The 13289-nt window shown below is 32.3% G+C and overlaps 1 protein-coding gene across 1 annotated transcript; it reads left to right on the top strand.

Moving 5' to 3' along the window:
* The first annotated feature begins 10720 nt into the window (after nucleotides 1-10720).
* LOC120202314 (inositol 3-kinase-like) lies at nucleotides 10721-13194 on the top strand. The gene is made up of 2 exons (XM_039202756.1): nucleotides 10721-11704; nucleotides 12788-13194. Exons 1-2 carry the CDS (start codon nucleotides 10838-10840, stop codon nucleotides 13052-13054), a joined length of 1134 nt encoding a protein of 377 aa, XP_039058687.1. The 5' UTR covers nucleotides 10721-10837; the 3' UTR covers nucleotides 13055-13194.
* The last annotated feature ends 95 nt before the right edge of the window (nucleotides 13195-13289 follow it).

Here is a 13289-nt window from a genome sequence, read left to right as displayed (position 1 = left end):
CATCTATACCTAGTTAGTTATAAGTAGTGCATAAACTTTACTCAAGGTCCATCCAATTCTATATTACTTGTTTGATTGTGTATCCTTGCACAATTTACATGTCATAATATAGTACATTTACACATGCAACACAACTCGATTCATGTTGTTACGCACATTACGAGTATTTTTTAAAGGGTTACTCCCGAGACTATCAGTCGTTCATGGCTGTAATCACCTCACATGGTGATTCGCTTCCCTTGGAGAAGGTTTATCATATGCTTGAAACGCAGTTGGCTGGGTTTGCAGCTCAAGAAGAGAATCTTGTGGCCAATGCTCATGTTGCTCAAGCAGATATAAGAAGTAACTCTGCGAATACTGGTCACCAAACTCATCATTTCTCTTCACATTCTAATAGAGGATGATCTACTGGCAGGGGAAAAGGTCGTCCACGTGTGCAGTTTCCCAACTGTGGGAAAATCGGACACTTACTCAATAGGTGTTGGTATAGGTTTGACCAAGAGTTTGTAGGTGTTGACGGTGGCAGTCAAAACAAACAAGGTGCTGTGAGTGCTCAGTATACCATGGTAGATAAGAATGGTTGTGCATGTTGTTACTTGTTACAGACTTACAGTAAGTCAAACAGAGTACTACAGTCTGATGTTGCACCATAGGTAAACACGATTACTGCTTCTAATTGTGAACAATGGGTGGTTGATTCAGGTGCCACGAATCAAGTGACACCTGATCTATGTGGAAGCAGTTAGAAATCCAAGCAGTATGTCCTAGGTAAGCTTACTGTTGGAAATGGGTTAGCTTTAGATGTTAATCATGTTGGGAGTACTGTTTTATCCTCGCGAACCCTTAATTTGATTCGCAAAGATCTTCTTCATGCTCCAGGAATGACACATAATCTTCTGTTTATACAAGTGTACTCGGGATAATGAGGTTTCCTTTGAGTTTTGGTCAAGTGATAACTATATATGGGAAGTCTTGCTTAGAGGGTGTGTCAGCAATGGGTTGTATGTGTTTCTTGGAGCTGAGCTACCACGTGTTTGTAAAAATGCTCAAGTGAATGTGAATGTTGTTAGGTCTAGTGATCTTGACTTGTACAAAGTTTGGCATCAAAGGTTGGGTCATGCAACTTATAATACCATTGTAAAAAGGTGTAATGCTCTAAATGTAAAGATATGAATAAATCTTGTGATGGTTGTTGTATTGGTAAGAGCCACAAATTGCCATTTCTTCCTTCAACCACTGTTTACACTGCCCCCTTTCCATTAGTGTTCACCGACTTGTGGGGTCCTGCACATGTTGCGTCGAAGGGCTTTCGTTACTACTTAGACTTTGGTGGACGCTTTCTCTAGGCATACCTGGATCTATTTCCTTCAAAACAAGTCTCAAGCTGTCTTAGTATTCGGTCTTTTCCAGCAGATGGTTTTGAATCAATTCGGTGTGACTATAAAGGTTGTCCAGGGTGATTGAGGGGAATATAAAAGCCTCTCTCCTGTGCTGCTTAAAGCTGGGATCACTTTCAGACTTGTCTGCCCACATACTTCCAAGCAAAACGAAACTCTGGAGAGGAAACACATGCACGTAATTAAAATGGCGTTGGTATTGTTGGCCTAGGCTTCTATGACATTAACCTATTGGTTTTATGCAACCATGACAGCAATTTATATTATTAACCGATTGCCAAATTCGATGTTGGGAGGAGTGTCTCCTTGTGAAAATTTGCTCGGACGAAAGCCTGGTTATGACATGATGAAGGTATTCGGGTGTAAGTGCTTCCCACACTTGAGGCCGTTTCAGAAGCATAAGCTTCACTTTACGTCATAGGATTGTACATTCTTGGGGTACAACCCTCAACATAAAGGGTACAAGTGCTTTGCTCTAGGAGGTCGAATCTGTGTCATGGCATATAATGTTCCATGAGGAGGTGTTTCTATTTGCTGAAGTGAAAAGTCAATCAATGAATAATGGGCAGTGAGTTTCAACAGTCGCGAGCTTTAGATATTGTAGTGGATGCTCGTAAATTACAGCTAAAAGGGGGTCACAACATAATGCTTGTGCAGGTGATGATATGCAGATTCATGGTGATCCTGAGGTTGTTGAGAATGATGAGTTGTTCTTCTCTCTCAATGATAAGATGATAGCGATTCTTTTTAAAGATCTTTGATATTTCTCATCATTGAGTAATTCTTTTCTTTTTTGTTTCCAGCATGATTTGTTCCGCCGGTGATGAGCGAAGACAGTTTCATCATTTTTGACACTAGCTATTTTCTTTTCCTTTTTTTTCCTGAAAAGTTATTGTTTGGTTCGAGTTAGGATTTAGTAAAGGAAAAGAAGTTAGATGAACTGAAGCCTTTGGGGATTAATTATATTGTTTTAAGCTGAATTCATGATTCAGGATGATGAGTTGTCGTTCAATTTTCTTTGTTTCTTTTACAATTGAGAGGAAAATTGTAGCACAAAACATTGCAGAACAGCGACAAGGGTAGACATATCCTCACCTAGACTAGGTTAAGGTCCGTAGGGATGCTCATTGTTCGGACTTAATCTAATTTATAAATCAAAGGCTTAATAAAAGATTAAGAATTCAAACTATACCTTTTCTTAATTAGTTGCCTAAATTATATTTTCGATCAATTTAGATATCTAACGTTATAAATGTTATTATTTTAAGTGTTCTGATCACAATAATCGTTAAAAAGTTTCATTAAGTGATACATATTGTATTCTAATAATTTTAAAGATTTTATTTAAAAAAAAAACTTAAAAATAAATTATTATATTATTTTTATAAAAAAAATACCTCAGCACTCCCTCTCCCTCTCTCTCTCCCTCTCATTCACCGTTCCCTCCCCTTTACGAGCAGATGCATTAGGTCCTATAGGGACAAATGTATACTCATTATTTTAGATAAATTATTAAATATAGTTCAATACATTAAAAATAAAGAAAAATAAAAAAAATGCATATCCATTTTGTTAAAAAAATATTAAAATTTTTGGACCTCCATTTTTAAAGTTTTAGATCCTCTACTGTCTTTACTAAGTATTAATATTTGATGAAGACGAAGGGAATGATTTCAAAGACTAGTGACTGTGGTTGTATCATCGATGAAAGTTTGGTCAACAGCAATAACGACAAATGACAATGAATGGGTAAGTATATGGACTGAAATAAATTTTTTTAAAGTTTTGGGGGTTTTTTCAAAAAGAATTTTTTTAATTTTTTTATTTAAAATAATTTTTTTTCTAAATTATCAAAATGTGACATGTGTCACTTAATGAATTTTTTTTAACGTTGTTACATAAGAAACACTTAAAATGATAACGTTTGTAACATTAGGCAACCGAATTAACCGAAAAATAGTTTAGGCATCTAAATGAGAAAAACAATATAATTTGGGCTCTTATTTTTATATTAAGCCTAAATCGAATTAGAATTTACTTTGATACCAATTACTTAACTAAATTAACTAAAATATTTATATATATATATATATATATATATATATATATATATATATATATATATTAAGCTCAAACACATTAAAAATTAAGAGTCAACTATTTCTTAGCTACATTTTATCTAATAATTTTTTAAGATTCATTCAAATAAAAAATATCTCTATTAAATATAAATTAATCTAACTAAACAAACTTATCTCGAGAAAACACGCCTTATGTTACATAGACTTCATAAAGATGTGAAAATTATATATTTCATTCACATATCTTGTAAATATAATTATTCAAACTTATAACTTTAAAAACATTACATTTTTATCACTTAAGCCGTCTGATGGTTTCATTCCTTCTATTACTTCCACTAAATAGTATGATTGTTGTTTTTCATTTCATCTGAAGTGAAGGATTCTTGTGCTACAATAAAACAGCAGTGTAATTTCATATGAAATTGCTAAAGCTTAATGTGCTGAGCTTATTCATTTAGGGGTCAACTTGTTTCTGTGAAAATTGAAGTTAGTTTAATCATAGGTTTTATTATTTTTTGCCCCCTGAATCCACATGGTTAAACTATTGATTCAACGCCTTGTTCAAACTTTTATGGCGGCATCCGTGCTGATTGAGAATCTTCAAGAGCTGATTTGATCACTTATGGATCTTGTTTATCAAATCCTAATCCTAATGTGGTAAATAAACTGTCCAATGCGTTCTCCTTGAATTAGCTTTGTTGATAAGAACAGTTAGTTTATGTCAGCAAGATTCTTTTTTTTTTTAATTTATTTGAATAGCCGTAGGCGATGGTTCACGATGAAATTTCGAACTATCAATGTCATATGATTTTAAAGATATGAAGGGTAAAGAGAGTTCAAGAAGAAATCTCTTTTCAGTCTTGGTTGAAAGGTTTCATAGTAACCCTTAGTTCTAGTGTTAGACTTAAGGTCATGATTCTTATTTATAAGTTGACATGTTGAATAGATAACCGCCTGACAATATATTTAATTCTGACAGATTAAATGGACGGTCAGAGATCATATTAAGGGATCGAAGGATATGAAACTCAGAAAAATGATGGTAGAAAGAATGATGACAAGAGTGTAACTTTCGGAGACAAAGGGGTATAACAAACTTATTGAGTGAGCCATCAATCCAAGATGGCGTAATGCGTCGACGTGGTTTGCAATCACCATGCTCAAATCTGTTATAAGAAATTGGATTAATCTTTATGGTTGATGCTTGCTTTTGAGTTAGGGTGGAGCAGTTGTAGTGTTCAAACATGAGTTTGCTTTATCTTGTTTGGAGTTGGAATCTCAAAGTCCACAATGCTATGGCTTACTCTAAGAAAAAGGAGAGTTGCAGTAAAGCATGAAAATAAAGTAGAATCGCATTCCAAATATGTATTGTGATTTGTGATATGAGGAATGTATATATTATGTGAAGCAGAATCACATTCTTTTCTTTCGTATTGTCTGCGCAAAAGCAATGCTCCGTTGTGTTCACTCCATAACTTTGGCATCTAAAACCAGTAATCATTTCATGTGCCACTCAACTAAATAATGTCACGTTATTAGGAAAAAATAAAAACTATATAATCATATAATTATGTGATTCACTCATGATATTTAAAGTTGTATACTATTAATACATTGAATATAAATTTATATATTTATCATAACTAAACAACATAAATTAAAATATAAATTTTACTTTTTTTAAAAAATTAATAATAGTAATAAATTTTATTAAATAAGATATATTAAATTACATAAAAAAAAGTAATCACATCGATATGCATAAACTAATCATCTAAGAATAAGAAAATAAAAGTTTAGTTATACATCTCTAGCGACTAATTATTGGAGATGATGATAAATATCATCAATATTAACATAGAAGTACATATAATAATAATAATAATAATAATAATAATAATAATAATAATAATAATAATAATAATAATAATAATAATAATAATAATAATAATAATAATAATAATAATTTATGCACTAATTAAGGACCACATATGTAGATGTACTGGTATTCATTATTAAATGGTTGAAAATTTTGAACTCAATTATATAATTTATGAATTCTTATTAATATTTAATTTAGAAACATCAAATAAAAATAAATTAACAGTATAACTAATTAATATTATTCATATATTGAGTCAACATAAAAAATCGTGCTACATCCAATTTTATATCCTCCCATTGAAAGTGAGTTTATCCGTTCCTATGATTAAATAGACTGGACAAAAGCTTTATTTATATTCGAGTTTTCAAACATATATCACTTTATATTCATTAAAATTTTATAAAAATCGAGTTTATTTGGCAAAATATTGGGCAAAATCACCCAAATAATGGGGTGGGAGAAAAATCTCCAAAATGATCATCAAATTTCATTTCTTAAATTGGGTATTTTCTGTAATAAATTGAGAAAGACGTATAGATTATCTGATATTTTTATAAAGATGTTTAGAATATTTGGTGTCTTTCAAAGCTTAATACATAACTTTTGGCATAGAAATAATAATGCAGATAAGACAAATACGAACTTAATGTGGGAAGACATCGTATCTTTCAAAAGATATTTATTGATTTCGACGACTTTTCATGACATTGTAGCATCCATCCTATTTAAAAAAAAAATCTAATTCTCTAATTGAAAAATATTTTTCCCACAACCTTATATATAAAAAAATTGCCCAAAAAACTGGGTCTTTCATATTGAAAATTATCATAAACGAACCTGTTTTGCTCCATCGTAAACTATATTTATTTTTCCTTTTGAGAAGCAATCGAACACCAAGTCTAATTTTAATTAGTGATGGATGTAAGTATGGTTTAAGGTGAATAATTATTTATTTTAAAATTTTGAGTTTAATTTTTTATTAATTATTTATTTTATTAATAATATTTATTTTATAATATTTATTTATATATGAAATTTGATGTTACTAATATGTATAATCACTTTCAAAAAATTTCTTTTTATCTATCATTTATGCTAATTCGCATGAATTCTTTTGACTCATATTCCACAAAAGTTGCGATGAAATTTTCAAATTGCAATGGCCATGGATTCTTGTAAATCATGAATCTAAAAAGATCAAAAAGACTCGAGTTGCGACAACTAAGTAAACATTGTCACTTTCAACCCATTACTAGATCTATAGAGAAAATTAAAAATTGTACTTGTATTTAATATTGATATTTGTTCACATTCATAAGTGCTCAAACGTGACTTTGTTTGTCCAAGCACATGACAGAAATTAAATTAATACTCTTTTTCTAAATTAAGAGAAAAAATTTACGCACTAATCAAATTACCTCACTAGTTAAATGAATTGTTATTCCTTTTAGAGATCATAAGTTTAAGCACCACTGATTACAAGAGTGATTAAGTATTTATAATGTAATATCCCAAATTTTGGTTAGTGACCAAAACGTAAAATTTTGACGTTCGGTGACCAAAGTATAAAGTTGAAAAGTTTAGGGACCAAAAAGATAATTATCAAAAAGTTAGGTAATCTGACCCCATAAATAAATAGTTCACCCTTAAGTGTGGGGTTTTGTGGGAAACAGATTTTGGATCCAGAATTTATGTTAAAAGCTAAAAAGTGTTAAAGTCATGTAAAAATTTACTAAATCGGATAGAAAAAAATTTTGGGAAAAATTGAAGGTTATTAAATCCAGATTAAAAAAGTTATTTCCACATGTTAAAATGGTGGAAAATAATATGGATCATTGGATTTGAGAAATTATTGCCATGTTTATTTTGGACCGTTTGATGAAAAATAGCAAGATTGAAATTTTAGAAAATTTGCATGGGTAAAGTTGGAAAGGGTGAATTAATTGGTTCATATTTGACTTTATAAAGATGATAAGGGTTATGTGGCTTATTTTTAAGGTAAATATCAAGTTTTATTAAGGGCAAATTGGACATTTCTCTTTAAATGAATATTATATTCATTTAAGCTTAAATATAAGGTAAATTAACATGAAATTAAGGAGAAATTTCATGAAACCAATATATTTTTCATATCCATTTCGTGCTCCCCCGTATCTAGGTAAGAGAAATTTTATTTTTCAATTTTGAACAATTTCCTTTGGATTTTGGATCAAGCTGTGAACTAGAAAATTGTTATATTCGAAAAACGCTATCATTTGGTACCATTATTACATGCTAATTTAGTTTGTGTTCAAAGATCCCAAATTCTAGGGTTTATGTTTATATTAGGGTTTCATGATATGATGAAAGATTTAGATGTTATTGAGGTTGTAGAATCATTTACAAGCTTGATTGTCGATTAAAATCACCTATACATGTCTATACATAATTATGTTGATTTCGGCCTAACACTAGAATTGGGAAAAGATTGTTATTTGATGAAATTAAGTTAGGGGGTTTGATTGTAGAGATTTTATAATGTTGAATAGAGGTTGGTTTCATGCTTGAATTGAATCAAGTGAAAACATTAAATCCCTAACACATATATGGTTATGCCTTGAGGAAATAAGTTGGGAAAATTGTAGAAAAATTCCTATGGCTTAGAAATGATATTTATAAGGTTCTAAAAGCCTTAGAAAAAAATTTTGGGTCATTTTTTAATTTTTCAAAAGTTGAGGGACCTATTCAATAATTTTGAAAAGTTATAGGCTAAATGTATAATTACTCAATAATTGATTTACCTTGTTGTAAACTACTGTTTGAGTGTTGAAATTGAAGCTATAATGTGAAATTTAGCCATTTTAGAAATTTTGGCAAAGTTTAAGTATAAATGGTAAATATTTAGAAGGCTAGTGGCTTGAGTGGTAATTATGGTATTGAGATGAAAATTTAATGCTGGAAATTTATTGGGCTTAGTGGGCCTTGAATTAAAGGAAATAATGGCAAGAGGCCCATTATGAGTAAAAAGGAAAATTTAAGATGAAGTTTAGAAGAATTCGAAAAAATAATAATACTTCTAGGTATCATTATCATGTATAAAATGTTAGTAAGAGTACTAACAAGTCTTTTATATTTGTATATGCTTGTATGGATGCTTGTGTAGATTGCGATCCAAACCGTGATACAAGCAAAGCGAAAGGCAAGGAAAAAGTCCAAGAGTAATCGGATATTGACAGTAAGACATAATAGCGAGTCATACCAGGTGAGTGCATTTAATATGTACTTATATGATATGAGGATGACTTGCGACGAGTCAACCTCGAGTGTTTTTATTAAACATGTTTTGAACGCATTTTGAAATATTTTCATAAAGTTTTATGAAAATGATTTTTAGGGTATGAATTGCCCTAAAACGAATGGATGTGTTTCACACAAATTATTATTTATTAATGGTTTGGAATAAATGTTTAACCTGCGATTTGGATTTTAAAGCCTATTGTATTTACATGGAGAGTCATATGTGCAATAGTAATACTATAGATAAGGTGGTATTGTAGTAGTACTTTGTGTACTGTAGCACTATGTATGTAATTGGCATACTTGGTGTGTGATGGATATCTATCGATTTTGTTTAATGCATTATTGCATTTTCTTAATAGTACTTTGTGTACTATGGTATTTTGTGTGCAAGGATGGTAGTCGTACGAGATTACTACTCCGAAAATGGTTAATATAGTGTTGTTGTGTACCACAGTACCTATACGTTATTGCGACACTTAGGTGTTTATTGTGTACTTTACATTCTCATTTTTCATACATTGGTTTGTGAATGGATATTTTGGAATATACTAATTGATAAGTATGTTAGGTATATGAAATACTGTTTCACAGGTTATTTGAAGGAAAATTGGCCTATCAAGTCAGATTTATGCGTTAATGTATTCTATACGATTAAACTCATATTTTGATCTTTTATGAAATACTTATGTTTTAATATACCTCATTTATTATATTATGTCTCACTAAGTGAATATTTAGCGTGTGATGATTTTCACACGTAGGTAATAGCGTACGATCGAAGTGAGGAGTGCAGCTGATATCATTTGTGAAGGATTGCCTCATCAGTAACAATATGACAACTCTAGATGTTTATTTTGATATTACTAGTCGGCATGTACTTAGGCATTATATGATGCTATGATAGGACATATGGTATTTGGTTTATACTATATTATATGCGAACTTAAGCTACTATGTGATGGGTTTCAAAATGTTATGTATATATTAGTAGTTAATGAACGGACATTTTAAATATTATAATATTAAATCATTTTATAAAATAATATTTTACTGGTTTTCAAGTACAGTAATATTTTAAAAGTCATGTGACATCTATGACTCGTGTACGAGGGCATATATAGGGAATGAGTGTTACATATTATCAAACATTTGAAAGTATTTAGAACATATATTATTTTATAATCGCCTTAGTTTATAAAAAAGAAAAAAAAAGATGAACCTTACTAGGGGCGTTTAATCGGTCGGTTCGGTTAATTGACAGAACTGAACTACCAAAGAATTGTTAATCGAAATTTTTTCCCTCTTAACTGTTAATGAAACTGATTTTTTTAAAAAAAAAAAATTAACTGAATCGAATAAAGTTCGATTAATCGAATTAACCAAAATTTATAAATAGTATATAAATAATATAAATTATATACTTTTAATATTTTCAGTTAATTTGGTTAAAACCGAAGTTTCAACACTCCTTAGGCTAAATAATATATATAATATATTAAATATTTAAAAGTTTGGTTAATTCGGTTAATTAACTGATTTTGAAAACAAAATTTTCAATAACTAAAGTTTAAAAAAAGTTCTTAACCGTTAACCGATCGAACAAAAAATCAATCCATCGATTAACCAAAAAATATTTAGCTCGATTGATTAATTCGGTTACAACCGAACTTTGAAAATCCTAAACCTTACTAGTTGATATATGTGTTTCTCTTTTTAAAAAAGTGATACAAGTATTTGTTTGACAAAATATACAATGGTAAAACTTGAATAAGTATTTCTTTTTAATAAACTTTTAATAAGATTTAATTATTTTCTGGATAGGCTAATATTGTAAAGACCAAAATTTTAATAATATTTTATATGAATTTTAAGGAATAAGTTGCATGGTTAGTCTAAATTTCATGTTGTATTCTCCTGTAATTCTAAAAATAAATTAGTCATTTTCTAAGGTTCACAATTCAAAGTATTAACATCTCCAAAAATGTGATTTTTAACTTATTTTTGCAGCCTTGGGCAAATGTATGTGAATCTGTCGCGCGTCCACGGCTTGTTGACACCTAGATTTTTGTCTTCCTTTTACGGCTTCCATGTCTTCTCTCTAAATCTCTCTCTTTCCCCCTCTCAATGGATTCTAAATTTTTTTCCCATTCTCCTTTTCATCTAAAACCCCCTTTTGTCACATTCTCTCTGCCATGGTGACCACCACCATCCCTCAACCCCAAAACACCCTAATTCAAAGCGTTCTCATTGTCGGTAATTACTGCCACGATGTCCTTCTCCACGACGGCGCCGTCGTCGCCGAAACCCTCGGTGGAGCCTCCTCTTTTATCTCCAACGTCTTTACCGCCCTCTCTGTTTCTTCCCATTTAACATCAAAAGTCGGGTTCGATTTTAAATACCCGGTTAATCACGACCCCATCGTGATTCCCACGTCCAAATCCACCGTTTTCCACGCTTATTTCGGTCAGGGCCACACCGATAATGCTCATCAGGATCGGGTCTTGAAACGTGTCGAAGTCTGTGATCCGATCAATCCATCGGATCTGCCCGATAAAAGGTTCGATTTCGGAATGGCCGTTGGGGTCGGCGGGGAGATATTGCCTGAAACGCTGGAGAAAATGGTTGAAACATGCGACGCCGTTTTCGTCGATATCCAAGCTTTAATCCGTTCTTTCGACAAGAACGATGGGACGGTGAAGCTCGTGGGGTTAAAAGAGAGTGGGTTTTACCATCTGTTACCGCGGGTAAAATTTTTGAAGGCCTCATCGGAAGAGGCGCTGTTTATGGACTTAGAGAAAGTGAGGCAATGGTGTTGTGTGGTGATAACACGTGGGAAAGATGGGTGTGAAGTTTTTTGGAAAGATGGAGAAATGAAAATCGAGCCTTTTGGGGCTAACCAGGTTGATCCGACCGGCGCCGGTGATAGCTTTCTCGGTGGCTTCGTTGGCGGTTTGGTCCATGGGTTGGTTGTCCCCGATGCTGCTTTGGTGGGGAACCTTTTTGGGTCGCTTACTGTTGGCCAGATCGGTCTCCCTAAGTTCGACTTGAGACTTTTACAGGTTTGTGGCTTCAAAATTTTCTGGGTTTTTTTTTATGTTAAATCCACTTTCACGTATATGAAAATTGTTTCAGCTGACATTTAGGTACTGTTTTCATTGGTGTTGTTCTATTTTTCCCCTCTCAACATGTGCAGTTTCAGTGATTAACTGATGAAATTTAGTGTTTTAATGTTGGTTTTGTGTATATGCATTCGACCGTGGCAGCTTCATTGTGCGGATGAATGCATGATATAAATCGTGCATTGTTGTTATGTATACACTTTCATTTGGTTGTGTAGCGTAATGGATCTGGGCTTTAGACTTTTAAGTTTTAAACATTAAAGAATCATTGTTAGGGAATTATGGTTAGGTTTTGTGTGTTCGTTTGTCAATGGATAACAACTGTGTGTTTTCCCCTCCCATTGCTTTCTAGAGCACTAATTGTTAATATGAGGTGATGATTTGTTGATTCGAGTTTTTTTAAAATGGCACTGCTAAATTGCTTGCAAAAATGTTTCATGTGAGTTTGTCTTAGTTGAATTATTCATAGAAGTGTGGAAGTATTGTCCTATCTTAACCATTGTCTGGCATGAAGACTTTAGGTTGTTTTTATTATCCCGTGCCAGACTATTTATGAATCGACATTCGTGTTAAGACATTACTCTCAACCGACACAAGGCTTCTGCTAGAAAATCTTTGTCTTGAAACAGAACACATCTGTGTCCTATTGTTTTTGTTATTTTTGTTATGACTTCTTTGGGAACTTGTAATTTGCCATTCATATAGCATTTGGCTCCCTAAGCATAGAGGCGTTTGTCTTTTACTTTATCTTGGATCAAATGGCTATACAATGTCAAATAGGTTTGTAATTTGAAGAATATTACCCTGGCCAAATCGGATTTCTTTTTGGTCACACGATACTATTTTTCTTGGTGATACATATTACATACGAAATTGTGTTCTTTGGATCACGACATAACCGAAAGGTTGCATGATAGAGTGAAAACTGAAAAACATGCATCTGAGATTCCATAAAACCTGGAGAATGCCTTTTTCATAAAGTGGTCTGTTATTAATCAACTTTCCCCTCTTTTGACATTATAGAGAGTCAAGGATGAGGTGCAAAGAAGGAAGCTGCACAATACATGCGGGTTTGAGAGCGAAGATGATTCGATTAGTTTCATGAAGCCGGCCGGGCATGATAAGTTTCATGCATCCCTAGCTTCGACAAAGTTAGTTTCCACATGCTCCATTCAAGAATGTCTACAGGAAGTGCCAAGATCGCCGGGGAGCGTACAGCAGGCTATCCGGCCTCCGTGTAACGGACAGCAAAAGTTGTTACTAGGTTCTGTTTATGATAAACCAATTTAAGCAGTAGAGGACACGGCATTTCCCCCCTTTGTGGTGAATCAAATAAGTTGGGCGGAGTGAAGATATCTCTACGAGCCTTTAAATGAAAGTTAATTCTACTACTAGCATGAATGCTTGCATGCTATGTATATTTGTGTCTACGTATGGTTCAGTTTAATTTAATTAATGGTTGGAATATTTTTAATAATAAAATTATTGAAGCATGTTCCACCACTAATCAACAAGGCATGTTCAA

The sequence above is a fragment of the Hibiscus syriacus genome, unplaced genomic scaffold (assembly GCF_006381635.1).
Source record: "Hibiscus syriacus cultivar Baekdansim isolate YM2019G1 unplaced genomic scaffold, ASM638163v2 tig00008517_pilon, whole genome shotgun sequence".
In the NCBI taxonomy this organism is placed as follows: Eukaryota; Viridiplantae; Streptophyta; class Magnoliopsida; order Malvales; family Malvaceae; genus Hibiscus; species Hibiscus syriacus.
The sequence above is the reverse complement of the archived record's forward strand: the minus strand, read 5'-3'. Positions and strand labels throughout refer to the sequence as shown.

Bases quoted from the DNA above. Each gene is read 5' to 3' on its own strand.
- LOC120202314 (XM_039202756.1), top strand. From the start codon at position 10,838: ATGGTGACCACCACCATCCCTCAACCCCAAAACACCCTAATTCAAAGC. The intron at 11,705-12,787 runs GTTTGTGGCTTC...TTGACATTATAG, and splicing joins TCGACTTGAGACTTTTACAG to AGAGTCAAGGATGAGGTGCA.